The sequence below is a fragment of the Salvelinus namaycush genome, chromosome 1, assembly GCF_016432855.1.
Source record: "Salvelinus namaycush isolate Seneca chromosome 1, SaNama_1.0, whole genome shotgun sequence".
NCBI lineage: Eukaryota > Metazoa > Chordata > Actinopteri > Salmoniformes > Salmonidae > Salvelinus > Salvelinus namaycush.
In genome coordinates this window covers 29,633,226-29,661,224 of record NC_052307.1, presented here as the reverse complement: position 1 = coordinate 29,661,224, position 27,999 = coordinate 29,633,226, and the positions used below count along the sequence as shown (strand labels likewise).

The window sequence follows — 27,999 nt, the reverse complement described above, 5'->3', positions numbered from 1 at the left end:
GCAAAACAAATAACAGCTGATGTGTTGCCAAATGTCACTTCGCTGGCGTTGATCAAATTGTTTTACAAAGGTAGGTAGGTAGCATTGTAATTTTTTTTAGGGGTTTAGCCTACAGTTTACAGCTGATCATTATAGCTAGCGTTAGCTACACCAAAAAAACTGGTGCTAGCTAGCAATATTATATCATTGTTTTCGCACTCCTCGAGAGCGCTACGTGTAGCTAGCTTGCTTGCTAGCTAGCTAGTAACGTTAACGACAATATGTTTCCCCCAGTTTGTTTAAGATAGCTAGATGGCAGAGCTTATTTGGAATCAACTGACAGGGATAGGTAAACTGGGGTACACTCTGCTAGCCATGATGACCGACGACTGTCATTACACCCTCTCTAGCCATTGCTTTGCTAGTACTATGCGAGGAGAGGGGTGGATGTGTTTCGTTTTCCCGACACCAACTAACTCTAAATAGCTAACCCTTACCCTATACAGCTCGAGACTGGTCTGAAACCACGCCTATTTGCTAACAAGAACCGCCTTCATGTAAAGATAACACAGACATCTAGGTCCTTGTTTATCATCAGTAGTCACGTGAGTAAGTGAGTGGTGTTGTTTTGCTGACGCATGAATGACAGGATTATCATTTGGCCCTGTGTTGGCAGCCAGGACCAAGCTGGCTAATGTGAGATTAGAAAATAATCATGTACCAAAGACTGTGAGTTGACTGTTGTGCTCCCATTTAACAGACCCACTGTTTTCTCCCCTTAGAAACCTTAGGGTGAATGTGGTGAGAGGAACAAGGTGTGAAGGATATGACAGATGGAGGCTGTGAGACAAAAGAAGTCCAAGACCAGTAGCAGGTCTCAGGTATGTACAGTACACTCCTGTGTGTCCCTGAGGGCATACTACTGTCTGTTTATCGAATGATGGTTAAAGCATATGATAGTATGTATTAACCTGTCATTATTCATGAGTAACAACCAGTCAGACTACTGTTGTGTGTTACCCCCAACAGGACAGGAAACAGAGGCAGAGTGGACGAGTGAAGAGTCCCACAGCTCTCTCTGCTGGTTGTGATGAGGAAGCTGGTGCTGCTGCCCCGCCCAGCTCTGAGTTCACAGACATCCCCCTCAGTCTGCCCTACGAGGGGACAGAGCAACAACAGGGCCTGGCAGAGGCATCAGAGACTTTATCAGAGACATCACAACCATCAACACAGATATTACCACAGACATCAGAGGAATCATTACCAGCATCACAAACACTTTCATCATCCACATTATCACAGACATTATCATCAACCTCACCCCAGACACTAGAAAAGCCCTCTGAGACAGAGCCAGAGAAGAGGGATGAAGGGAGAGGAGAGGCCCAAGGGGCTGAGCTCAGAGCTGAACCACCGAGCACTGAGGTGGGGAGAGAGACCCAGAACAAAACCCATATCCAGGCTCAGACCTGCATATCTACGACGCTTGAGACACCCTTGGCTCCCAGCGCCCCTGCCCTCTACCCCTCACTACCCACACTGGAGGAGGGCTCCCTGATGCAGCTGCATGAGGAGGCTCTGCGGGCCTGTGGGACAAGGGGCCCTGCTGTTCTGGCTCTAGGGGAGCAGGAGTGTCCTCCCAGTCTGGAGCCTGTTGTGGAACTAGCTCCATCTGAGGGCTCCAGGACCAGACTGTACCCTGAACTACCCCAGCCCAGCCCAGAACTACAGGTAATCACACACTTACTATGACCCATTGTGGGCTCAAACAGCTTTATATTACAAAGCTATCTATGTTACAAAAGAATGGTGAATAATATTTATTTATAGTGTCGACTGTCTTGTGTTTTTCCTGAAGGCATTCTCGTTGGAGCAGCTGAGTGTGTGGGAGCCGGGTGGGGGGATGTGTGTGTGGGTGGAGGGGGTGGAGGTGTGTGCAGCCCGGTTCGCAGTGTTGGCCCGGCAGGAAGGCCACGAGCTGACAGAACTCCTGCAGAACTACTGGCGCTGCCGCAGACAGCTGACACACGCACACACACAGCTCCACACACACACCTCCGACTGTAACACCACACAGAACCGACTCTGGAGCTTCAGAGATGAACAGCTCACACTTCAGGTATGTGGTTAAATAGATTCTGTTAGTTTACGACTTAGCACATAACACAGAAGCTACAAAGTTATACAATACACTTCTGTTCTTCATCTCTCTCTTTAAACCCTTTATTTCTCTCTCTCCAGGGTGTGTGTGGGGACCAGTCTAAGGTGTATGGCTACCACCGCTTCCAGCAGGCTGACTTCAGTGAGGCTGTGTTGATGGAGCTGCGGAAGCTGTTCGAGGCCCGCTCTGAACTCCTGCACCAGAAGGTGGCGCTGCACGCATACACAGCCCTGCTGTCACGTCTTCAGGTGGAGTCATACTTACACTGCCTGCTCCATGGTGAGAACACACACCGTACATACATATACGCACAGGTGGGATTTCATTTCATATTTACCATATTGTACACATGTTTAGTGTGTTTCTTTGTTTAATTAGTCAAGTGTATGTGTGTGTATTGTAGATATGTGTGGTACCCAGAGCCAGCCCAGCTCCCTCCTCCCTCTGAAGGAGAGCATCAGTGTTCTCTTCAGCTTCACACGGAGAGTCCTGGACGACACGCAGTTCCAGACAGACATCCACCTCTGGCTGCAGAGACTGGTACACACACAGACACACACAGTAAACCTCAACACTAGCCCTGGTACAGCAGTACCTGTTGTCCCACCTGTTGTGCAGTTTAGTCATGCTATGCTGTGGTGTGTGTGTTGTGTATAGGTGGCAGTGTTACTGCGTGTGGGGGGATCAGGAGAACACCTCTACCTGTTGAACCATCTGCTGTGCTGTTCTGCAGGAGTGGGCAAGTGGGCTGCAGCCTTCTTACAGGTGAGACACACCCTCTATCTAGTTTGTTTATTGTTTTGATTTCCTCAAAAGTAGGCCTGGTTTATGAATGAAGGCTCACTCCACTATTTCTGTATGCTTTTTGGCAGGTTATCATATTCGGCTAACAATGGCATCATTGCCAGGTGAAGTTAGCAGTCTTAACTAAAACATGCTTGGGGGTGTGTGTTTCAGATCCAGGTCCTGGGAAACCCCTCAGGAGTACAGCAGTTCATGCAGGCTCTGGCCATCCTCATGTCTCCAGTCAGGTAAAGAACCCTAACTTCTCACTCTGGTCCCTAACCCTACATGTCACCATCCTCATGTCTCCAGTCCGGTAAAGAACCCTAACTTCTCACTCTGGCCCCTGACCCCTAACCCTACATGTCACCACCCTCATGTCTCCAGTCAGGTAGCCCTAACCTTGACCTTTCATCTCTAATCCTTACCTATTTATGTGATTTTTCAACATTTCAAGTTAGCTCCCTATGGGTTTTTCTCTCTGATTGTTGACCTTTCATCTTTAGACACCGGGCTGAGTTCATGAGCCACATGAAGCCCTGTGAGAGTCAGAGTGCTGCAGCCTCCGGCCCTGAGTCTGGCAACTGGACCCTAGTGGATGAAGGTGGAGAGGAGGTAACCGTGTGTGTGATCGGCTATGAAAAGCCAACTGACATTTATTCATGATTATTATTTGACCATGCTTGTCACTTATGAACATTTTTGAACATCTTGGCATAGTTCTGTTATAATCTCCACCCGGCACAGCCAGAAGAGGACTGGCCACCCCTCATAGCCTGGTTCCTCTCTAGGTTTCTTCCTAGGTTTTGGCCTTTCTAGGGAGTTTTTCCTAGCCACCGTGCTTCTACACCTGCATTACTAGCTGTTTGGGGTTTTAGGCTGGGTTTCTGTACAGCACTTCGAGATATTAGCTGATGTACGAAGGGCTATATAAAATAAACTTGATTGATTGATTGTGTGCATGCATGTGTTGGTGTGTGTGGTATTTCAGGGAAGTTGACCCTAGGAGCGTTGGTAGAAGTGTTGTAAGGTTGCTGATGTGCATGTGTGTTTTTCAGGATGAGGATCCAGAGAGCAGCTGGTTGTTACTGTGTGAAGAGGACCTGATCTCTCTGCTATCCCAGTTCCCCTTCCAACAGCTCTTCACACACCTGCTGGAGATGAGCAAGAAGGGTGTGTGTGTGTGTGTGTGTACTTGTTTTCCAACATTATCAGGATCCCAATGTCCGAACATTTCACCCGAATGTCCTGAAAAGGTATGAAAACAATGACTTTTCTGAAAAGTCAGGACCTGAATTTGTTCAAGTGCTATTTTAAGCTTAAGGGTTAGGGTTTTGGGGTTAGGTTAGGATTAGGGACAATAAGATTTTTAATGGTCAAATATTTTTACACTCCAAAAAGTCCTGACATTTCACGAAAGTGAAGCTGTGTGTGTATGCGTGCGCGCGTGTGTTGTCATGTATTTGACTGACGTGGTAATTCTGTTATTCTGGTGCCTGCTTCTTGGCTTCAGATGTGTGTGTAGCTGTGTGACTGTCCTACCATTTTATAACGGATGTTCTTTATCTAGGTGTCTATGAGCCCAAGGCCTGCTCCAGTCAGAAGATGATGCGTGTGTTTGCGTTCGCCTCGTCACTGATCGAGCTGCTAGCTGTGGGTCTGAACACCTACGACAGCGCTCGTTACCGCCAGCTAGTCAAACGCATCGGACACACCATACGGTAAGACACCCACACGCAGTACATTTTAGATGTAGGTCTAGATGTGTTTTGTAAAGGTGTGTAACCGCTGCCTCCTGTGCGCTGCCTCCCTGCAGGATGACGGTGTGTTACGTCAGTGATCACTGGGCCCAGTATGTGAGTGTTGCTGGTTCAGCTCGGCCCAGTACCATCTCTCTGGAGAAACTGCAGCTAGAATACGACCATCTGTTCCTCAGAGCTGTACTACACGTCCTTAGAAACAAGAGGTGCGAGGGGGAAGAAATGTCATGTTTTTGGCTGTCTATTCTTACAAGGCAGTAAGAATATTGATTGGGGAGTGCGTGCATACTTGTGTGTGTGTGTGAGAGAAAGAGAGTGTGTAAAGTGAGAGAGAGGGTGTAAAGTGTTTGTGTATTATCTGACTGTGTGTTCTCCTAGGTTGGGTATCTGGCTGTTCATGTCAGAGATGCCCTATGGAACCCTGTCCAGTTCCATGCTGTGGAGAGTTCTGTACGTGATGCAGTGTGCAGAGACCGCTGCACCGGACACACTCAACTCTACAGACAACACATACACCTGCCTACAGGCCCTCAGAGGTACACACATACACAATGATGATAGGAATGACTTGTATTCATCAAGTACTTTTTCCAAAAACACAATGTACTAAAATAACAACAACACAGAATAGAGCTCAATATCATACATTCACACACATACACAGTGTGTCAGCACAGGAACCATACGTTAATGATGTACTAACGTGTATTGCAGAGCCGAGTCACCAGGAGAGGTTTGAGAAATGGCTGTGTGATGTCAACAGTTCTGATGGAATCTCTCTCCTCACGGCGCTAGCTCACATGGCCATGCCCACCCACCACTCTGACCCCACCTTCATTACCACTATAGCTCTCCTCGTCTTCCAGGTAACACGCACATCATTTTTCACACGGAATGAATAGAGGTCGCAGCAAAGCCGGCTGCCATTTTCTACTGCAGGTCACCCTTTATTTCCATCCCTGCCTCCAGGTGTCCTATGTCAGTGTGTCTACCAGGGAAACCTACTCGAAGGTGGGGCGGGAGCTGCTGGCCGCCATAGCAACCGCTCATCCTTACATCATCTCAGTCCTGCTGGACAGACTCAGAGAGACCATCGAGACAGTCGGCATGGTAAGTGTGTGTGTGTGTGTGTGTGTGTGTGTGTGTGTGCGTGGCGTCTGTCAACACCTGGGGTTGCTGTGGAAAGGATGGGGATGAAGACTTCAAGTGTAAAAGAGGTGGTTCGGTTACGTACACCTGCATGTTGATTAGCCTTGTGTATGTTAGGTGGCACTGTACCTCAGTAAGGAGCTGCCCCTGTTCCTGTGGCGTCCTAGCCCGGAGGAAGTGTGTGTTATCGGTGGCTGGCTGCTCCAACACCCCCTCTCTGCTGTGGAGAACAGCCTGGCCTGTGTTCTACTGGAAGGACTGGACTGGGGCTACACACAGGTACTATACACACACACCTAACCCTTCATTGAGTTTGAGTGTGTACAGCGTGTAATGTTGAGTGCGTGTGTCTTGTAGGATGGGACTCTGGCCCTGCCCTCCTCTCTCCACAGTGAAGTTGCTCTGCTGGTGGCAGAAGCCTATCAGAAATACCTCACAGACAAGCCATACAGTGGACTCATCTCAGAGGGAATCAAACAGGTAACGCAAACACACACATTAGTGCACATCATACACCCTTCTCATCTCTGAGGTTAACACACATCTCTCTGTCGATCAGGTGTCCTACCTGGCTAGTGTTCTCCGTCTGGGTCTGTCTCCTGAGGCTTCCTTCAGCCAGTGGGCCTGGCAACTGTTGCTAAGGCTGAAGCTCCATGGCAACACCCAATATCCTCAAGCAGCTTGGTCCACCCCCGGCTCTGCCCCTAACCCCTCTCCGGAGCTCACGCACGCCCCCAACATGCACCCTGTTCTAAGGGCCGTAAAGGCGGGCCTTCCCATTGGCTGCTACCTGGCCATCGCCATGACATCTGTAGGACACAGGTATGACCATCTGCTCTCTCTCTCACATCAGAATCCCTTTATTCGCCAAGTACATTTCCACATATGTGGAATTAGACTTAATGAACAGGTGCTGCCAGCAATAGACAAATGTACAAACAGAATACAGACAGAGAAATGTACACAAAGTCGACATACAGAATATACAATATAAATACAGTAATCATAAAACCCTAGAGTATAGGCTGAGCTACAGTGAGGATATAACGTTACAATTTACAGTGGGGATATATCTATATATGCAGAGTGAGGGGTGTGTGTGTGTGTGTGTGTGTGTGTGTGTGTGTGTGTGTGTGTGTGTGTGTGTGTGTGTGTGTGTGTGTGTGTGTGTGTGTGTGTGTGTGTGTGTGTGTGTGTGTGTGTGTGTGTGTGTGTGTGTGTACCGTCTTGTGAAGAAGTGTACATGGTGCAAAAGCAATATAGTGCAGTTATTAGTATTACAGGTCAGTGAAGCAAGGTGTGGTGTCCGGCACAGAGTGCAAAGTCACTATCCCTATGAGCCCTCTAGCCGGTTGGTGAGGACCACAGCACAGTTACATACAGACACACTGCACATGTGTTTAAAGTCTCTCTCTGTACTATTGTGTGTAACATCTATTTCTGTCTGTCTGTCTGTCTTATGCCAGTCTGGAGGTGTTTTGCACAGAGGGAGTGGATCTGTTGAAGAACCTGATTCAGTCTCAACATCTGAGAGCTGCTGTCCATCTCCTGGACAACATCCTCCCTCCTACCTACCCTCTCAGCTTCTACCTGCTGAAGAACACACAGTAAGAGATACACACTATGTCCTAGACCCAATTCCTCCGTACTGGACAACATCCTCCCTCTTTTCTGCCCGCTCAGCTTCTACAGTTAACTTTCAGTATCTTTTACCCCTACCTAAACGAAACCTTAAAATCCCACTAAAATCTCACACAACTGAAGGGCTGTGGTATTGCTATGTTTGGACTACGATATATGTTTCTCTCTTCCTCTCTCTGTGCCAGGTTTGTGGGCTGTGTCCAGTTGTTCCTGCAGTGCGACGGTGTGTGTCCTCAGGGTGTAACGCAGCAGGTCACCCACAGGGTGGCGCCACTCTTCACTGGAGGCACCTATGGGGACATGGTACGCCTGCTCAACAGTGTCATACAGGTATGTACACACACCTAATACATCAGAACTGGTGTGAAACATGGGGTTAACCAGATCAGTAGTTTGGCCAGCTGTAGAAGTGGATGTTCCTGCCTCTGAACAGTCCATGAATCTCTTCACGATGAGTGTGTGTTTTTTTTCTCTTTCAGACTCACGTGGTGGAGAGTTCTAGGCCAGGTCGTGTTGGTCCGGCAGCTGTTCTAGAGTTCTGGGTGGGAATTCTAACCCAGCAGAACCTGTGGTACCGAGACAGGACCGTTCTATTCCTGATGGATCAGATCTGTCGTTCCGCCTTCACACACCACCAGGAGGAGTGTGTACAGAGATTACTGTACCAGCAGCACAAGGTACACACACACACAGACAGAAGATGTAGAGTCCCATATATTTCAGCTGTTATGCTTATTTTGATCAGTGTGTGTTATTTTTCTGTGAAGAAAGAGTACACACACACACACACTGTAGATCAATCTGTGATGCTCTCTTTCACCCCTCTGTAGATTGCCTTAGGTTACCATGGAGACCGGGGTCTGCTCTCTTCCCTGGTTGGCTGGATTTCTGGAAATGCCACACCCTCATTCATTGAGGGCCAATCGCTGAGCGGGGAGGTGAGAACTTTAACCTCAGTCCTATCTATCTTGTCGTATCCGTGCTGTCATTCTGTGTGAAACAAAAGAAAACATTTTTGCTGCGTTTTCCCAAAAATTCTGCTAAAAACCACACCTAAACTAAAAGTCTGTGTAGGTGTGGTTTGTATGTGAAATGATAACTGTGTGTGTTTAGGTGTGGTTTGCGTGGCTGGTGTTGAACATGGAGGGGATGTTTGAGGAGGATTCTCAGCTGAGACGCTGTGTGGAGCATGAACTACTGTCTGATCCAAACCTCTCACCTGACCAGGCTCTGAAGGTACACACACACACACTCCAACCTCTCACCTGACCAGCAGAACAATACAACTATGAGAGAGTTATAAGCCTTAATCTGAGATACATAGTGTTTGTGTTTCACTATCTTTGTGTTTCTTGTGTCTGTGTGAGACAGAAGGCCCAGCAGCGGTTGAAGCTCCCAGTGGCTCCATCTCTGCAGCGGCTGCAGGTGTACAGGTGGGCGTGTCAGGCATTGTCCACACCCCCTGACCACCCGCTACTCCCCCTCGTCTGGCAGAGGTTCCTGCAGCTCTACCTGAGACAGCCAGGACCTGAGTATGGGTACGACACACACACACACCATAACCTCTAGGCCAGTGGTTCTATGACTTCGGCGGTGCGTGGCTGGACGAACCCAGTCTCTGGCCCTGGGAATTAACATTTTAGAGTCCTGCGTCTTGACATCAGTGAGAGAATGTTGCAGTTTACAAGATCATTTCCTGCAATTCTACACATTTGTCGATGTGGCAGAGAAAGAACTTGGGAGTTTTACAGCTTAAGTTACAGTGCATTTATGTAAACAAATGAATCAATTGGGGAAATACTTGGTGGAGTACTGTGGATACCGATATCCCTGTGAGCCTCCCAGGCCCATGTTGCCCAGGGTTAAGAATATAAATTGTAGATGAATAATATTACATTGTACTACACCCTCTAAACTTATTCCACGGTTCTTTTGGCCCAAATTAGTTTAATCTGTTAGTTTATTTATTTATTTTGAGATTTGACCGCGGACCCCACTTGGAGAACCCTGCTCTAGGCTGGTATAAATTCAGTAATGTTCTGTGTCCCCCTGTTTCTGGTGTCTGCAGTCTGGATGCAGGGGGCTGTATTGGTCGTCGGTTCTTCCAGGGCTCGTCTCAGGCGATGTTACTGAGAGATCTGAGACAGAGACTACAGGAGGTGTCTGACTTCCACCACACCGCCAGCCAGGCCCTGAGGGTGCTCCCAACATACACCCCCAGCCAGGGAGAGGACCGCCCCAACTCCCCTCCACATCTCTTCCTCACTTCCCCACAGATACACACAGAGCTGGTCAGGTACGTACAGCTACTAGCCCCTCCCCTTTGTGACGGGCTGTTTCCCAGGCTGATCTGATTGGTTGTTCACAGGCTGTTTGGTGTGTTTGCCGTGTGGTTGGACGATGAGACTCTTCAGAAGAAGGAAGTGTATCTGCCCTCTCTCCCACCACAGTATGACCCCCAAAGACTGGCCAAGGTCATGCACAAGCAACAGGTGTGTGTCGTGTGTTTTTCCTTGCCACTGTTGCCTCTGCTTTGCCTTTGATGTATTGGTTGATAGATGTGTCATATTGTATTGCTTGATAGATGTCATATTATATTGCTTGATAGATGTCATATTATATTGCTTGATAGATGTCATATTATATTGCTTGATAGATGTGTAATGTTGTATTGCTTGATAGATGTGTCGTATTGGTTGATAGATGTGTCGTATTGGTTGCTATACGTGTCGTATTGGTTGATATACGTGTCGTATTGGTTGATATACGTGTCGTATTGGTTGATATACGTGTCGTGTTGGTTGATAGACGTGTCGTGTTGGTTGATAGATGTGTCGTATTGGTTGATAGATGTGTCGTATTGGTTGATAGATGTGTCGTATTGGTTGATAGACGTGTCGTATTGGTTGATAGACGTGTCGTATTGGTTGATAGACGTGTCGTGTTGGTTGATAGATGTGTCGTGTTGGTTGATAGATGTGTCGTATTGGTTGATAGATGTGTCGTATTGGTTGATAGATGTGTCGTATTGGTTGTTAGATGTGTCATTGGTTGATAGATGTGTCGTGTCATATTGGTTGATAGATGTGTCGTGTTGGTTGATAGATGTGTCGTATTGGTTGATAGATGTGTCGTATTGGTTGTTAGATGTGTCATTGGTTGTTAGATGTGTCGTATTGGTTGATAGATGTGTCGTATTGGTTGATAGATGTGTCGTATTGGTTGTTAGATGTGTCATTGGTTGATAGATGTGTCGTGTCATTGGTTGATAGATGTGTCGTATTGGTTGATAGATGTGTCGTGTTGGTTGATAGATGTGTCGTATTGGTTGATAGATGTGTCGTGTTGGTTGATAGATGTGTCGTATTGGTTGTTAGATGTGTCATTGGTTGATAGATGTGTCGTGTCATATTGGTTGATAGATGTGTCGTATTGGTTGATAGATGTGTCGTATTGGTTGATAGACGTGTCGTATTGGTTGATAGACGTGTCGTATTGGTTGATAGACGTGTCGTGTTGGTTGATAGACGTGTCGTGTTGGTTGATAGACGTGTCGTATTGGTTGATAGATGTGTCGTATTGGTTGATAGATGTGTCGTATTGGTTGTTAGATGTGTCATTGGTTGATAGATGTGTCGTGTCATATTGGTTGATAGATGTGTCGTATTGGTTGATAGATGTGTCGTGTTGGTTGATAGATGTGTCGTATTGGTTGATAGTTGTGTCGTATTGGTTGTTAGATGTGTCATTGGTTGTTAGATGTGTCATTGGTTGTTAGATGTGTCGTATTGGTTGATAGATGTGTCGTATTGGTTGATAGATGTGTCATTGGTTGATAGATGTGTCGTGTTGGTTGATAGATGTGTCGTATTGGTTGATAGATGTGTCGTATTGGTTGTTAGATGTGTCATTGGTTGATAGATGTGTCGTGTCATATTGGTTGATAGATGTGTCGTATTGGTTGATAGATGTGTCGTATTGGTTGATAGATGTGTCGTATTGGTTGATATATGTGTTGGTGAATGATGTATCATATTGTATTGGGGGCTAGATGTATCATATTGTATTGGGGGCTAGATGTATCATATTGTATTGGTGGCTAGATGTATCATATTGTATTGGGGCTAGATGTATCATATTGTATTGGTGGCTAGATGTATCATATTGTATTGGTGGCTAGATGTGTCATATTGTATTGGTGGCTAGTTGTGTCATATTGTATTGGTGGCTAGTTGTGTCATATTGTATTGGTGGCTAGATGTATCATATTGTATTGGTGGCTAGTTGTATCATATTGTATTGGTGGCTAGTTGTGTCATACTGTATTGGTGGCTAGATGTATCATACTGTATTGGTGGCTAGATGTATCATATTGTATTGGTGGCTAGATGTATCATATTGTATTGGTGGCTAGATGTATCATATTGTATTGGGGCTAGATGTATCATATTGTATTGGGGGCTAGATGTATCATATTGTATTGGGGGCTAGATGTATCATATTGTATTGGGGGCTAGATGTATCATATTGTATTGGGGCTTGATGTATCATATTGTATTGGTGGCTAGATGTATCATATTGTATTGGGGGCTAGATGTGTCATTGTATTGGTGGCTAGTTGTGTCATATTGTATTGGTGGCTAGTTGTGTCATATTGTATTGGTGGCTAGTTGTGTCATATTGTATTGGTGGCTAGTTGTATCATATTGTATTGGGGCTAGATGTATCATATTGTATTGGGGGCTAGATGTATCATATTGTATTGGTAGCTAGATGTATCATATTGTATTGGAGCTAGATGTATCATATTGTATTGGTGGCTAGATGTATCATATTGTATTGGTGGCTAGTTGTATCATATTGTATTGGTGGCTAGTTGTGTCATATTGTATTGGTGGCTAGTTGTGTCATATTGTATTGGTGGCTAGTTGTGTCATATTGTATTGGTGGCTGGTTGTGTCATATTGTATTGGTGGCTGGTTGTGTCATATTGTATTGGGGCTAGATGTGTCATATTGTATTGGTGGCTAGATGTATTGGTGGCTAGATGTATCATATTGTATTGGTGGCTAGTTGTATTGTATTGGTGGCTAGATGTATCATATTGTATTGGTGGCTAGATGTATCATATTGTATTGGGGCTAGATATATTGTATTGGTGGCTAGATGTATCATATTGTATTGGTGGCTAGATGTATCATATTGTATTGGTGGCTAGATGTATCATATTGTATTGGTGGCTAGTTGTATCATATTGTATTGGTGGCTAGATGTATCATATTGTATTGCTTGCTAGATGTATCATATTGTATTGCTTGCTAGATGTATCATATTGTATTGCTTGCTAGATGTATCATATTGTATTGGTGGCTAGATGTATCATATTGTATTGGTGGCTAGATGTATCATATTGTATTGGTGGCTAGATGTGTCATATTGTATTGGTGGCTAGATGTGTCATATTGTATTGGTGGCTAGATGTATCATATTGTATTGGTGGCTAGATGTGTCATATTGTATTGGTGGCTAGTTGTATCATATTGTATTGGGGCTAGATGTGTCATATTGTATTGGTGGCTAGTTGTGTCATATTGTATTGGTGGCTAGATGTGTCATATTGTATTGGTGGCTAGTTGTATCATATTGTATTGGTGGCTAGATGTATCATATTGTATTGGTGGCTAGTTGTATCATATTGTATTGGTGGCTAGATGTATCATATTGTATTGGTGGCTAGATGTATCATATTGTATTGGTGGCTAGATGTATCATATTGTATTGGTGGCTAGTTGTATCATATTGTATTGGTGGCTAGATGTATCATATTGTATTGGTGGCTAGATGTATCATATTGTATTGGTGGCTAGATGTATCATATTGTATTGGTGGCTAGATGTATCATATTGTATTGGTGGCTAGATGTATTGGTGGCTAGATGTATCATATTGTATTGGTGGCTAGTTGTATTGTATTGGTGGCTAGATGTATCATATTGTATTGGTGGCTAGATGTATCATATTGTATTGGGGCTAGATATATTGTATTGGTGGCTAGATGTATCATATTGTATTGGTGGCTAGATGTATCATATTGTATTGGTGGCTAGATGTATCATATTGTATTGGTGGCTAGATGTATTGGTGGCTAGATGTATCATATTGTATTGGTGGCTAGATGTATTGGTGGCTAGATGTGTCATATTGTATTGGTGGCTAGATGTATCATATTGTATTGGTGGCTAGATGTATCATATTGTATTGGTGGCTAGATGTATCATATTGTATTGGTGGCTAGATGTATCATATTGTATTGGTGGCTAGATGTATCATATTGTATTGGTGGCTAGATGTATCATATTGTATTGCTGGCTAGATGTATCATATTGTATTGGTGGCTAGTTGTATCATATTGTATTGGTGGCTAGTTGTATCATATTGTATTGGTGGCTAGATGTATCATATTGTATTGGTGGCTAGTTGTATCATATTGTATTGGTGGCTAGATGTATCATATTGTATTGGTGGCTAGATGTATCATATTGTATTGGTGGCTAGATGTATTGGTGGCTAGATGTATCATATTGTATTGGTGGCTAGTTGTATTGTATTGGTGGCTAGATGTATCATATTGTATTGGGGCTAGATATATTGTATTGGTGGCTAGATGTATCATATTGTATTGGTGGCTAGATGTATCATATTGTATTGGTGGCTAGATGTATCATATTGTATTGGTGGCTAGATGTATCATATTGTATTGGTGGCTAGATGTATTGGTGGCTAGATGTATCATATTGTATTGGTGGCTAGTTGTATTGTATTGGTGGCTAGATGTATCATATTGTATTGGTGGCTAGATGTATCATATTGTATTGGGGCTAGATATATTGTATTGGTGGCTAGATGTATCATATTGTATTGGTGGCTAGATGTATCATATTGTATTGGTGGCTAGATGTATCATATTGTATTGGTGGCTAGTTGTATCATATTGTATTGGTGGCTAGATGTATCATATTGTATTGCTTGCTAGATGTATCATATTGTATTGCTGGCTAGATGTATCATATTGTATTGCTTGCTAGATGTATCATATTGTATTGGTGGCTAGATGTATCATATTGTATTGCTTGCTAGATGTATCATATTGTATTGCTTGCTAGATGTATCATATTGTATTGGTGGCTAGATGTGTCATATTGTATTGGTGGCTAGTTGTGTCATATTGTATTGGTGGCTAGATGTATCATATTGTATTGGTGGCTAGATGTATCATATTGTATTGGTGGCTAGATGTATCATATTGTATTGGTGGCTCGATGTATCATATTGTATTGGTGGCTAGTTGTATCATATTGTATTGGTGGCTAGATGTATCATATTGTATTGGTGGCTAGATGTATCATATTGTATTGGTGGCTAGATGTGTCATTGTATTGGTGGCTAGATGTATCATATTGTATTGGTGGCTAGATGTATTGTATTGCTTGCTAGATGTATCATATTGTATTGCTTGCTAGATGTATCATATTGTATTGGTGGCTAGATGTATCATATTGTATTGCTTGCTAGATGTATCATATTGTATTGCTTGCTAGATGTATCATATTGTATTGCTGGCTAGATGTATCATATTGTATTGTTGCTAGATGTATCATATTGTATTGCTTGCTAGATGTATCATATTGTATTGCTTGCTAGATGTATCATATTGTATTGCTTGCTAGATGTATCATATTGTATTGGTGGCTAGATGTATCATATTGTATTGGTGGCTAGATGTATCATATTGTATTGGTGGCTAGATGTATCATATTGTATTGGTGGCTAGATGTATCATATTGTATTGGTGGCTAGATGTATCATATTGTATTGGTGGCTAGATGTGTCATATTGTATTGGTGGCTAGATGTGTCATATTGTATTGGTGGCTAGATGTGTCATATTGTATTGGTGGCTAGATGTGTCATATTGTATTGGTGGCTAGATGTGTCATTGTATTGGTGGCTAGATGTATCATATTGTATTGGTGGCTAGATGTATTGTATTGCTTGCTAGATGTATCATATTGTATTGCTTGCTAGATGTATCATATTGTATTGGTGGCTAGATGTATCATATTGTATTGCTTGCTAGATGTATCATATTGTATTGCTGGCTAGATGTATCATATTGTATTGTTGCTAGATGTATCATATTGTATTGCTTGCTAGATGTATCATATTGTATTGCTTGCTAGATGTATCATATTGTATTGCTTGCTAGATGTATCATATTGTATTGGTGGCTAGATGTATCATATTGTATTGGTGGCTAGATGTATCATATTGTATTGGTGGCTAGATGTATCATATTGTATTGGTGGCTAGATGTATCATATTGTATTGGTGGCTAGATGTGTCATATTGTATTGGTGGCTAGATGTATCATATTGTATTGGTGGCTAGATGTATCATATTGTATTGGTGGCTAGATGTGTCATATTGTATTGGTGGCTAGTTGTATCATATTGTATTGGGGCTAGATGTGTCATATTGTATTGGTGGCTAGTTGTGTCATATTGTATTGGTGGCTAGATGTGTCATATTGTATTGGTGGCTAGTTGTATCATATTGTATTGGTGGCTAGATGTATCATATTGTATTGGTGGCTAGTTGTATCATATTGTATTGGTGGCTAGATGTATCATATTGTATTGGTGGCTAGATGTATCATATTGTATTGGTGGCTAGATGTATCATATTGTATTGGTGGCTAGTTGTATCATATTGTATTGGTGGCTAGATGTATCATATTGTATTGGTGGCTAGATGTATCATATTGTATTGGTGGCTAGATGTATCATATTGTATTGGTGGCTAGTTGTATCATATTGTATTGGTGGCTAGATGTATCATATTGTATTGGTGGCTAGTTGTATTGTATTGGTGGCTAGATGTATCATATTGTATTGGTGGCTAGATGTATTGCTTGTTAGATGTATCATATTGTATTGCTTGCTAGATGTATCATATTGTATTGGTTGAGTGTAGGAGCTGTGGGTGGAGTATGTGGACCAGGAGCGTGTCCAGTATGATGAGAGGGAGGTGCTGGATCTCTGGGACAAAGTGAAGAATGAACCCACCTTCATACAGAGCAACAACCCTGCCTTCACTGACTATACCAACCCCAGCGCAGGTACACGCACATGAACACAGCCTCAGCACATAGCAGTTGTGACTGAATTAATAACGTTTTATTCTTGTGTCAACTCGCCTGGTTGGCAGCCCATTCCTTATGGGATTAATTGACACATTACAATAATTCACAGTGATAATTCTTCCGGTGTTCTGTGCAGGATGCAGCAGGTAAAGAGTGGAAAAATAAACCCATATATAATAGTAAATAAGGTTATCCAAGCAATAATTATTATCCCTAGAGTACTAAAAATAACACAAATAAATACAGTTAAATACAGAAAAAATACACGGAAGGCGTTGGAACCAAGTCTCACACAGAGAAGACAGAGAGAGAGACAAGCCTACAGAGAGACAAGCCTACATACAATCTATATACATAGGTGCCCTTCGCTATGTGGGAACAGAATATTTGTATAATTTAATTATAGGTCAACCTTTTTCTTTTATTCCAGGCTTTATCAAAAGATTCTGCAAATGGAAATACATAATTGACAGAAAAGAACATTTCAGTTTTTCCTCATGGCTCAGCCACATAATTCCAGGGTATATCTGGTGGGCTTTCTGGAGTAAGGACAAGCGTATATCATGGTAGAAAGGGCATTAGAGGATCAAATGAATTTCATTCTTTATTTCATCAAGGTCACTATTTACATTAGTCTTTCCTCTTACATTTCACCATTACACCGACCTGTTTCAATACGCAGGGGCAATATCCCTGATCTTACTTGTGCACAAAGCGATCGCTCGCTTTTAGGTAGGGTGTACATTGGAAATGATTCTAGTGCTAACAAACCAAGTGGCCTTGTTATTGTTGTTGTTGTAACCCTTTTGTGTGTGTGTAGCGAGGAAGCGTATCCAGTCTAACCTGCAAAAGCACGCTATCCCTCGGCCGCTCCCAGAGCTGCAATCACAGAGAGCTCCGGTACCAGAGGTCCCCTCCGCCTGCCTCGCTGACCCTGCTGCTGCCTCTACTCTCCTCCAGCAGGACCTCCGCTGTCTGCAGGAGCAGGCCAGGTACACACACCCACACACACCAACCGTCATTCCATTGATGTATACCTGTATGTGATGTTTTGGGACATGGCTCACAGTGTGCTTGGTGTGTTTAGGTTTGCAGTGTCTCGGGAGGCCCAGCAGGTGGCGTTGGAGTCAGAGCTGCTGGAGAGTCTTCCTCTACTCTACAGGAACAGGCCAGAGCAGGTTACCATGGCGCTTGAGTGCAGAGGGCAGAGGGGGGGCCAGCCCTGCCAGGGAGCGGCACACATCACTGTCACGGTAGGACTTTTATATTCTGTTTTGATTTAATTTTCAGAATGGGCTGATTCTGCTTGAAAATTCCACTAAGAAAGGGTGACGCCATGATTAACTGACTGTTCAAATAATCGAATCAAATGGTATTTGTCACATGCGCCGAATACAACAGGTGTAGACCTTACAGTGAAATTTTTACTTCCAAGCCCTTAACCAACAATGCAGTTTTAAGAAAATACAAAAAAGTAAGAGATAAGAATAACAAATAATTAAAGAGCAGCAGTAAATAACAATAGTGGGGCTATATACAGGGTGTACCGGTACAGGGTCAATGTGTGGGGGCACCGGTGTCGAGGTAATATGTACATGTACATGTTGTTGTGAAATTGTTAGGATAGATTACTCGTTGGATATTACTGCATTGTCGGAACTAGAAGCACAAGCATTTCGCTACACTCGCATTAACATCTGCTAACCATGTGTATGTGACAAATAACATTTGATTTGAAACCATGTAGGTAGAGTTATTAAAGTGGCTATGCATAGATAATAACAGAGAGTAGCAGCAGCGTAGAAGAGGGGGGGGCAATGCAAATAGTCTGGGTAGCCATTTGATTAGCTGTTCCGGAGTCTTATGACTTGGGGGTAGAAGCTGTTTAGAAGCTTCTTGGACCTAGACTTGGCCATTTTTAGGGCCTTCCTCTGACACCGCCTGGTATAGAGGTCCTGGATGGCAGGAAGCTTGGCCCCGGTGATGTACTGGGCTGTACGCACAACCCTCTGTAGTGTCTTGCGGTCGGAGGCCGAGCAGTTGCCATACCAGGCAGTGATGCAACCCGTCAGAATGCTCTCGATGGTGCAGCTGTAAAACCTTTTGAGGATCTGAGAAGCCATGCCAAATCTTTTCAGTCTCCTGAGGGGGAATAGGTTTTGTCATGCCCTCTTCACGACTGTCTTGGTGTGCATGGACCATGTTAGTTTGTTGGTGATGTGGACACCAAGGAACTTGAAGCTCTCAACTTGCTCCACTACAGCCCCGTCAATCAGAATGGGGGCGTGCTCGGTCCTCCTTTTCCTGTAGTCCACATGTCCTTTGTCTTGATCACGTTGAGGGAGAGGCTGTTGTCCTTGCACCACACGTCCAGGTCTCTGACCTCCTCCCTATAGGCTGTCTCATCGTTGTTGGTGATCAGGCTTACCACTGGTGATCAGGCCTACCACTGTTGTGTCATCAGCAAACTTAATGATGGTGTTGGAGTCGTGCCTGGCCGTGCAGTCATGAGTGAACAGGGAGTACTGAGGGGCCCCTGTGTTGAGGATCAGCGTGGCGGATGTGTTGTTACCTACCCTTACCACCTGGGGGCGGCCCGTCAGGAATTCCAGGATCCAGTTGCAGAGGGAGGTGTTTAGTCCCAGGGTCCTTAGCTTAGTGATGAGCTTTGAGGGCACTATGGTGTTGAACGCTGAGTTGTAGTCAATTAATAGCATTCTCACATGGTGTTCCTTTTGTAAACATGCATCCTCCTCCCCTCATTCCCGTCTCTGTGTGTGCAGTGTGAGTGTGTACAGAAGCAGGAAGCCGTGGAGACTCAGATCGTGTCTCTGAGAAGCGACATTAAGCAGCTGCAGACGGAAGCCAAGACTCCTCCCCCTCAGAGCCTTGCCCAGGCTGCAGTACACACTGAGAAGTTCATTACGTCAGTACACACACATACCTGTATCAATTATTTCTCAATTAGAATTGTTGATAGTCATATTTGCCATAAAGTAAAAAAATGTGTGGGTGTGTGTAGTGCTCTGGTGAATTTGTACAAGGCCAAGCCGACGGCAGCAGTGCAGAGTGTAGGAGTGGCTGCCTTCTACAAGGTGGTCTCTTTCGTCTGTGAGGACACACTCCGCCACCCACCCACTCGCCAGTACCTCTCTTCCTGCGTCGAGATACTGGGACAGGTACTACACACACACACACACACAAACTAATTTCATACACATAGGACGTAACTGTGTGTAAGTGTTAATCCAGTTTGTGTGTGTGGGTGTTAATCAAGTTTGTGTGTAGGTGTTAATCCAGTTTGTGTGTGTGTAGGTGTTAATCCAGTTTGTGTAGATGTTAATCCAGTTTGTGTGTGTAGGTTTTTATCCAGGGCAACCAGGCAGAGTGCGGGCGTGTCCTCAGCACTATCCTGGAGCAGAGACGTCTGTGTCCCCTCCTCTCCCCCTTCTTCACCCCAAACGCAGCACCCAATCAGCTTGTCTCTCTCTACAAGGAAGTGGTGACATCACTGCACCCTGACAGCGCTGACGTCATCTTCATGCTGCTCACTAAGGTCAGCCGCAACCTTCAGAAACATACACAACAGCTACACACACCACCCACACAGAACACACTTCCACACTTCCACCTCGACACATCACACAGAGAACTGGAGGCCTGTGGTATTCCTGTGTTAAGATGACCAGATTCTCTCTCTCCCTGTGTAGTTTGACCTGAGTGCGTGGCTGAGTAAGGCCGAGCCAGTGTTCTCGGAGCGTAGCAGACTGGTAGAGCTGGTCCACACTGCTCTGTGTTCCTGTGGCCGTGACCCCGAGGCTGACCTCCTCACGCCCTTTCACCTCTTCACACGACACTGGACCCTGTTGCTCAGACACCACTTCCCTGACCACTACAGCGACTGCCTGCGCCTGCTCATGACCAGTGAGACTGTTTTGTTTGTTATCTCTTATTGCGGACTTCAACGTGCAACGTGTGTGCGGACGTCGAACGTGTGCTTGTGTGTGTCATTGTCAGGTTCGACAGAGCAGTTGCTGAGCCCAGAGTGTTGGAGGGTGACTCTGTGTGTGCTTGGCGTCTCTCCTCTCCCCTCCAAAACCAAATCCACAGCAGAGCCTTCCGGGACCGCAGATACCCCCAAACCCACATCCATCTCCCCCAGCCAAGCCCCCATCACACTCTCTCCTCAGCAGGTGAGTGCTGAAAGTCCTCCCTAAATCTTCATATTCAATACTGTTAATTTCCAGTCCAGTTTATTTAACCCTGCCTTGTCTCTTGATTGGCCCTCCTCAGGTGGAGGAGACGGTTGATTGGCTGTGTGAGTATTTTCAGCGCTGTCGTCTCAGTAAGTCGGACCTCCGTAGCTTTGGCCTTTACTCCGCCTGGGCGCCATACGTCAGTGAGGTCACCACGTTCTGGGGATATCTGGTTGGCTACCTCATCGACCTGCAGCTCAGCGCCTGCGCCAGGGAGCCACTAGGGGGAGACAGAGTGCTGAAAGGTACCAGACACAGTTTAGGCTGTTTTTCACTAAGACATTCTGCTTTTCCCCCCCCAGTCGCTGTTGACATATCTCCTCCTCCCCACCTCTCATCTCTTCCTCTTTCTGTCTCTCTCAGCCCTGCAGGATCTACACGGTAAGATGGTCCGGCTGTTTAAGCCCTGGATCCTGGTTCTGGAGACAGACGATGTCAGGTAAACACACCTCTCTATCCCTCCGTCTATTTCTCTCTTCTTCTCCATCTTTGCCACTGTCTTTCTATCTCACTCCCCCCTTTCTTACTTTGCCTTGCATAACGCTAACAAAACTACAGGCCTGTGGCATTGCGCTGTTTGGACTACAATATTTTAACGCTCTCTCCTATCTTCTCTTACTCTCTCTCCTCCTTTCTGTCTCTCTCAGTAATCCGAGGTGTTATCCCTGGTTGGAGTCAGATGCCAGCGCTGCAGGCTGTCTTGTGGATCTCTACACCCAGCTGACCCAAACACTACACCACAAGTTCAGAGGTTTGCGTGTGATGTTAAATGTAATGAAAGTCATTCATGTGTTTGAGCCTACATTTTAAGGTGTGTGTGTGTGTGTGTTCCAGACCGCCTCCTCCCCGGGCAGCGTGGAGCTCTGTGGCTGTGTCTGATGCAGTACTGTGACAGCTGCAGCTCTCCTCGTACACCAGAGTACCTCCTCTACCTTTACCACACACACCTCGGCAGCCTGCCCTGGACACACCTGCACCCCGATACACACCTCATGGAACAGCTGTTCAATGTAAGACCCTGACCCCTTACTCTGACCCCAGACTCCTTAATCCCTAACCTCAACCCACAACTCATTGGATTCCTAAAACATTGGATTCCTAAGACTCATCGTACACTTTGAGTATCACAGTCTACAGGACTTGTTTGCGGGTAGTGCTCTGCGATGTAGCATTAGGGAGGTGTAGAGTTATTATTTACCCAAGGTTAATCTGTTCCTCTGCAGGTGGAGAGAGGTAGTCCTAAGAGCTGCTTCCTGTTCCTAGGGGCAGTCCTCTGTAAGGTCAACTGGGTCAGCGTTCTGAGTGACAGCCTGCAAACTCCGGCCAGCTCTAACACTAACATACACACAGACTCACACAAGATGCTGGTCTATCTACTCTACATGCTGGTGTTCCTCACTAAAGAAGAGCAGCTTCTCAGCCAACCGGTGAGGGAGAATTAGGACACTGGATAGCTGTGTTTGTACACAACTTCGTATTCGCTTTGTTTATTTCTTCATGTATTACCTCATTATGACTGGTGTGTAGCTCTGTTAACTCCCCATGTCTGTGGGTATTATGTGGGTGATGGAATTGTTGAGGGTCTGTCCCTGGTTTAGCTTATTTTCCCTCTGTCCTCCAGGACTCCCCTCTCCTTAGTCTGTTGGTCCAGTCCGCCTCCCTGCCATGGCACCAGGTGGACCATTCCTCCTACCAAGGGATCATGGGATATGTAGGCACCCACTACCCTCACGCTCTGCTGCTCAGCGCAGACTCCGCCCCTCAGACGCTGCTCCTATCACTACGCAGCGCTGCTGGGCTGCAGCCACGCCCCCATAGGATGCCATACTGGGTGAGAAAGAGGGAACACAACAGAATGTCACCCTCCCTCTCTTTCTCTAGTTTTATCATTAACAGACAGTCAATCTCTCCTCACTCTAATATAGACAGACTGTCTCTCTCATTACCACAGACAAAATTAATGCATTAATCTCCCTCTCTCTCTGTGTAGGAGGAGACGTTGAAGGCCGGTGTGTGTGTGCGCTGGTGTGTCCAGTGTCTGGTCTCGCTGGAGCAGAGTGGTAGCATCAGTCTGGCTAACCTGGAGACGCAGTTAGAGGCACTACTGGAGAGCATCATCACCTTCAACCCACCTGGTAAGAACTCTTCATAGTCATCATCATCACCTTCATCAATAACCTCTGTCTCTCTCTGTCTCTCTGTCTCTTGTGTGTGTAGAGGTGGGCTTGGAGCAGAGACACATGGCGTTCTCTAGTCTGTTCTGTGATTCGTTGGCTCTGCTGAACGGAGTGGGCGTGTCTACAGGCGAGGCCTTGGCAGCTCGTGTCATTGGCTGGCTGGACAGGAAGGGGCAGGGTTTCCCAGTGCTGCCGCTCCTGACAGCCTGCTCCCGTTGCCTAGCGTCCGTACGCCACATGACCCGCATCACCGAGGCTTGCATCACCGCCTACTTCACCCACGGTAACCACGGAGACAGTAACCATGGGGAGGGGTCCCATGGGGAGGGTCTATGTCAGGGTTTGTCAGCAGGGGGTACTGGTGATGGACAGATGTATTTTATTTCAGACATGCAGTGAAAACCTCACGCTATCGCTTGCTCTCCCCTCCCTCCGTCTCTTCATTTTTCTCTCTCTAGCGGAAGAGGAGGGTGTCGGGTGGGGTCCTGTGTTGGCGTCCCTGCAGGTGCCTGAGCTGACCGTGGACGACTTCCTGTCTGAGAGCCAATCAGGAGGCAGCTTCCTGACACTCTATGCTTACATCCTGCAGCGCCTCAACACGGAACACACAGTGGCCAATGAGAAGAGGACGCTCGCTCTACTCAACACATGGAACAGTCAGGTCTTCCCCAGGTCTGACCCCCCCTCCCCTCGTGTGTGTGTGTGTGTCTCTCTCTCTGTGTGTGTGTGTTGGTAATATCGTTTTTTCTCTCTCCCAGTGGTCCCTATGATGAGGCTAAGTTGTTCCTCTGGTGGCACAAGGCCCTGTGTGTGTATGTAGAGCATCTGCAGCAGGGGCTGGGGGAGGTTCCAGCCGTGGTAGCGGGGCTACTGAGGCTGCAGACACGGCTCTCTCAGATGGGAGAGGAGAGACTCGGCTCAGGACTGCTGGGGGCTATAGGATTGGGCCGCCGATCACCACTATCCAACAGGTACTCACACTCACAGACATACTGGATATATACAGTACCTTCGGAAAGTATTCAGACCCTTTGACTTTTAACACATTTTGTTACGTTACAGCCTTGTTCTAAAATGGATTAAATAAAATTAAAAATATTCACCAATCTACACACAATACCCCATAATGACAAAGCGAAAACAGTTTTTTAGAAAAACAGAAATACCTTATTTACATAAGTATTCAGACCCTTTGCTATGAGACTGAAAATTGAGCTCACATGCATCCTGTTTCCATTGATCATCCCTGAGATGTTTCTACAACTTGATTGGAGTCCACCTGTGGATTTGGAAAGGCACACACCTGTCTATATAAATGTCCCATAGTTGACGGTGTATGTCAGAGCAAAACCCAAGCCATGAGGTTGAAGGGAGATCCGAGACAGGATTATGTGGAGGCACAGATCTGGGGAAGGGTACCAGAACATTTCTGCAGCATTGAAGGTCCTCAAGAACACAGTGGCCTCCATCGTTCTTAAATGGAAGAAGTTTGGAACCACCAAGACTCTTCCTAGAGCTGTCCGCCCGGCCAAACTGAGTAATCAGGGGAGAAGGGCCTTGGTCAGGGAGGTGACCAAGAATCCGATGGTCACTCTGACTGAGCTCTAGAGTTCCTCTGTGGAGATGGGAGAACCTTCCAAAAGGGCAACCATCTCTGGAGCACTTCACCAATCAGGCCTTTATGGTAGAGTGCCCAGACGGAAGCCATTCCTCAGTAAAAGGCACCTGACAGCCAGCTTGGAGTTTGCCAAAAGGCACCTAAAGACTTTCAGACCATGAGAAACAAAAATCTCTATGGCTTGAATGCCAAGCGTCACGTCTGGAGGAAATCTGGCACCATCCCTACGGTGAAGCATGGTGGTGGCAGAATCATGCTGTGGGTATGTTTTTCAGTGGCAGGGACTGGGAGACTAGTCAGGATCGAGGCAAAGATGAACGGAGTAAAGTACAGAGAGAGCCTTGATGAAAACCTGCTCAGGACCTCAGACTGGGGCAAATTTTAATCTTCCAACAAGACAAGGACCCTAAGCACACAGCCAAGACAATGCAGGAGTGGCTTCGAGACAAGTGTCTGAATGTCCTTGAGTGGCCCAGCCAGAGCCCGGACTTGAACCCAGTCGAACATCTCTGGAGAGACCTGAAAAAAGCTGTGCAGCGACGCTCCCCATCCAACCTGACAGAGCTTGAGAGGATATGCAGAGAAGAATGGGAGAAACTCCCCAAATACAGGTGTGCCAAGCTTGTAGCATCATACCCAAGAAGACTCGAGGCTGTAATTGATGCCAAAGGTGCTTCAAAAAAGTACTGAGTAAAGGGACTGAATAATTATGTAAATGTGATTCTTTTTTTTTTATACGTTTTTTTAAACGTTTCTGAAAACCTATTTTTACTTTGTCAGTGTGAGTTATTGTGTGTAGATTGAGGGGAAAAATAAAATAAAAAAATCCAATCAACTTTAGAATAAGGCTGTAACCTAACAAAATGTGGGAAAAGTCAAGGGGTCTGAATACTTTCTGAAAACACTGTATATTCATCATCGGTGTTTACTGTGTGATTCTTTTGGTAACTCCGGTGTGTGCATGTTTAGGTTCAGGGTGGTGGTGCGCAGTCTGTCTGCGTTTCTCTCAGTCCAGATTCCCTCAGAGGACCAGGTCCGCCTCCAGCCCAGCACCGACCAGCAGCTGACTGCTAAAGCACAACAGGTACACACACATACATACACACACATACATATATACACACACACACACACACACAGTTGCTCAGCTTGTGTGTTTCGTGTGTTTCTAGGCTCTGGTTGTGTTGGAGTCCATGCCCAGCAGTAAACAGTATGCTGACCTAAAGGACTCAATAGGAAAAGCTGTCCAGTTCATCTACTACCCAGGACACTGTCTTAGAGATGGACCTTGCCTCCTTTCTCTGCTGGCCAACCTCCTCTACCCAGACCAAGGATACCTCAACATCATACGATAGCAGCGCCAGTTAGCATCGGCTAGCACTGTAACACAGTATGCTAAACAGGAAAAGTTAGAAACAGCAGTCTATCCTGTGGTGAAAGTAGGGAACTACATGGGGAATATAGTGTCATTTGAGATGTGCACCGATATGCTAGTAGCCTACTAGCCATCGAATGCTGGAGCTGGACTGATAGCCATAATGGACTGGATCTCAACAAAGAACATGATTTGACTGCTAGTGATTGTGGCACAACTATAAGTTTATCAGTTAAATGTCTAGTTTATTAGAGTGTGATACTTAGGCATAGATTCAATCAGATCAAGCGTTATCTGGCAATAGCCGACAACCGCATAGCTGATGTTTTGGCCGTGTGTGAAGTGTAACTGCGTTGGAGCTGTCAAACCGGTGAGTAGCTGCTCTTGATCATTGTCACGAAGCCACACCAGTCCCACTCGCATTAGTTCAGAACGAAAAGGTCTAGGCTATATAGAAATAATTACGCTCAAATTGAAAATCATTAAATAAAATAATAAGGATTTCTATCTTGCATCTCACATTCCAGTGTTTGATCTTGTAAAAAGGCTGCATGGGATTTCTCTTACTGGTAATGCCTGCTTTAGGTATAATGCCAGGAGCCACTTGTGGATTTGACAGCAATAAAGCAGTTCCACCTCAGACACTGTCAAAATGACCGGATGTCGGCTAAATCGGATCTGATTAAATAGAGCCCTTACTCTCTCTGTTCGGCTTCCTATTTCTCTCTCTCTCTCTCTCTCTCTCTCTCTCTCTCCACAGATCTATTTGCTGCGAATTAGCTTTTTTTTCTTAAAGGGTGTTGCCTTTTATTTTTAATTACTTGAGCAGGTTCCTTCACATTTTGCCTATGGCTGATGTTGCAAGTGCTGGATGACAATTATGAAGCAGAGTTAGTATGAGAAACAAACTCCCAGACATTACCATAAACCAGTGCCACTAATTTCACTTATTCTCTGTGATCAACATTTAATGATGGAGATTATAACTCGTGATGTTTAAGTTATTTAGAGCTCTTTTAAGTTCATCCCCAGTGGTGCATGTGGAGGAAGATTTTACATACCAGTATTAAATTGCCCATATTGAATGCCAGGGGATCAACCCATCAGTTACATGGCCTGCTATGACTGAAGGTAGAATGGTTGAATTGGCTAAAAGTGCTTTTATTGTTTGTGCCAAATACACTCAACTTATCAATTAGCCTTAGGAAAAACCACCTTGACTTCTATGCTTTGTAGAAGCACACTTGGTTATTAGTCATTTATTCAGGGTGTCTCCCAAATGGCACCCTATTCACTTTATAGTGCACTAGTTTCGACCAAGACCTATGGGACTCTGGTCAAAAGTATTGCACTATATAGGTAATTGGATGCCATTTGAGATGCAGTCATATATTCCGGAGTACTATGGTATGACGCAGCAGCAGGAACAACAGCAGTGATATGATTGTACAGCATGTAAACTGCCTTACTGCCAGCCTGACTATGGGCTGCCAGGGGCTTGCTCAGGGGGGAGCAATGTTACAGGGTGATCAGATAGAAATGTAAGGTGTAAAACAGACATGACTCCTTGTTCAGTAGTCTAGAATGGGGAAGTGTGCCAGGTCTTTCCCCCCCCCCCCCCCCGAATGTACTCCTCGCTGGCTGGCTGTGTGTATATGATCAGCCTCGTCTACAGGCAAGCCTAGCAGAGGATCATAATATACAGATAGGTAATGTTGGGGGGGGGAAATAATCACTAAGGAATTCACTCTGGGAACAGTGTTTACACATATTCTCCCCCAATTCCACCCCTGGTGATATGGTGTTTAGAAGTGTGATAACGCAATTTGGATCTGGAATAAATGATTTTTCTGAAATGAAACCGTGTTTAAGTCTCATCAATCATGTGTTAATGTCTGGC

At 45.3% G+C, this 27,999-nt stretch overlaps 1 protein-coding gene across 1 annotated transcript; it reads left to right on the top strand.

The window, feature by feature from the left end:
• On the top strand, window positions 1–27,960 carry epg5 (ectopic P-granules autophagy protein 5 homolog (C. elegans)). The gene is made up of 46 exons (XM_038974785.1): window positions 1–70; window positions 762–860; window positions 1,009–1,710; window positions 1,838–2,098; window positions 2,221–2,419; window positions 2,544–2,680; window positions 2,798–2,905; window positions 3,098–3,171; window positions 3,430–3,538; window positions 3,982–4,096; window positions 4,494–4,644; window positions 4,740–4,889; window positions 5,062–5,219; window positions 5,398–5,549; window positions 5,653–5,793; window positions 5,950–6,111; window positions 6,190–6,312; window positions 6,392–6,654; window positions 7,299–7,439; window positions 7,659–7,803; window positions 7,953–8,150; window positions 8,304–8,411; window positions 8,587–8,709; window positions 8,845–9,011; window positions 9,542–9,769; window positions 9,842–9,965; window positions 16,505–16,649; window positions 17,494–17,665; window positions 17,761–17,926; window positions 19,457–19,599; window positions 19,696–19,852; window positions 20,035–20,229; window positions 20,384–20,597; window positions 20,691–20,866; window positions 20,967–21,174; window positions 21,293–21,368; window positions 21,577–21,680; window positions 21,764–21,939; window positions 22,153–22,356; window positions 22,551–22,760; window positions 22,920–23,064; window positions 23,147–23,389; window positions 23,565–23,778; window positions 23,865–24,077; window positions 25,694–25,808; window positions 25,897–27,960. Exons 2-46 carry the CDS (start codon window positions 813–815, stop codon window positions 26,077–26,079), a joined length of 7,746 nt encoding a protein of 2,581 aa, XP_038830713.1. The 5' UTR covers window positions 1–70; window positions 762–812; the 3' UTR covers window positions 26,080–27,960.
• Window positions 27,961–27,999: the final 39 nt, after the last annotated feature.

What these genes read in the sequence shown, in the direction of transcription:
- epg5 (XM_038974785.1), top strand. Translation starts at nt 813, where the DNA reads ATGGAGGCTGTGAGACAAAAGAAGTCCAAGACCAGTAGCAGGTCTCAG. An exon ending in TGGACTGGGGCTACACACAG is followed by an intron (nt 6,112 to 6,189) that starts GTACTATACACA and finishes TGTGTCTTGTAG; the next exon opens with GATGGGACTCTGGCCCTGCC. An exon ending in TCTTCATGCTGCTCACTAAG is followed by an intron (nt 20,230 to 20,383) that starts GTCAGCCGCAAC and finishes CTCCCTGTGTAG; the next exon opens with TTTGACCTGAGTGCGTGGCT.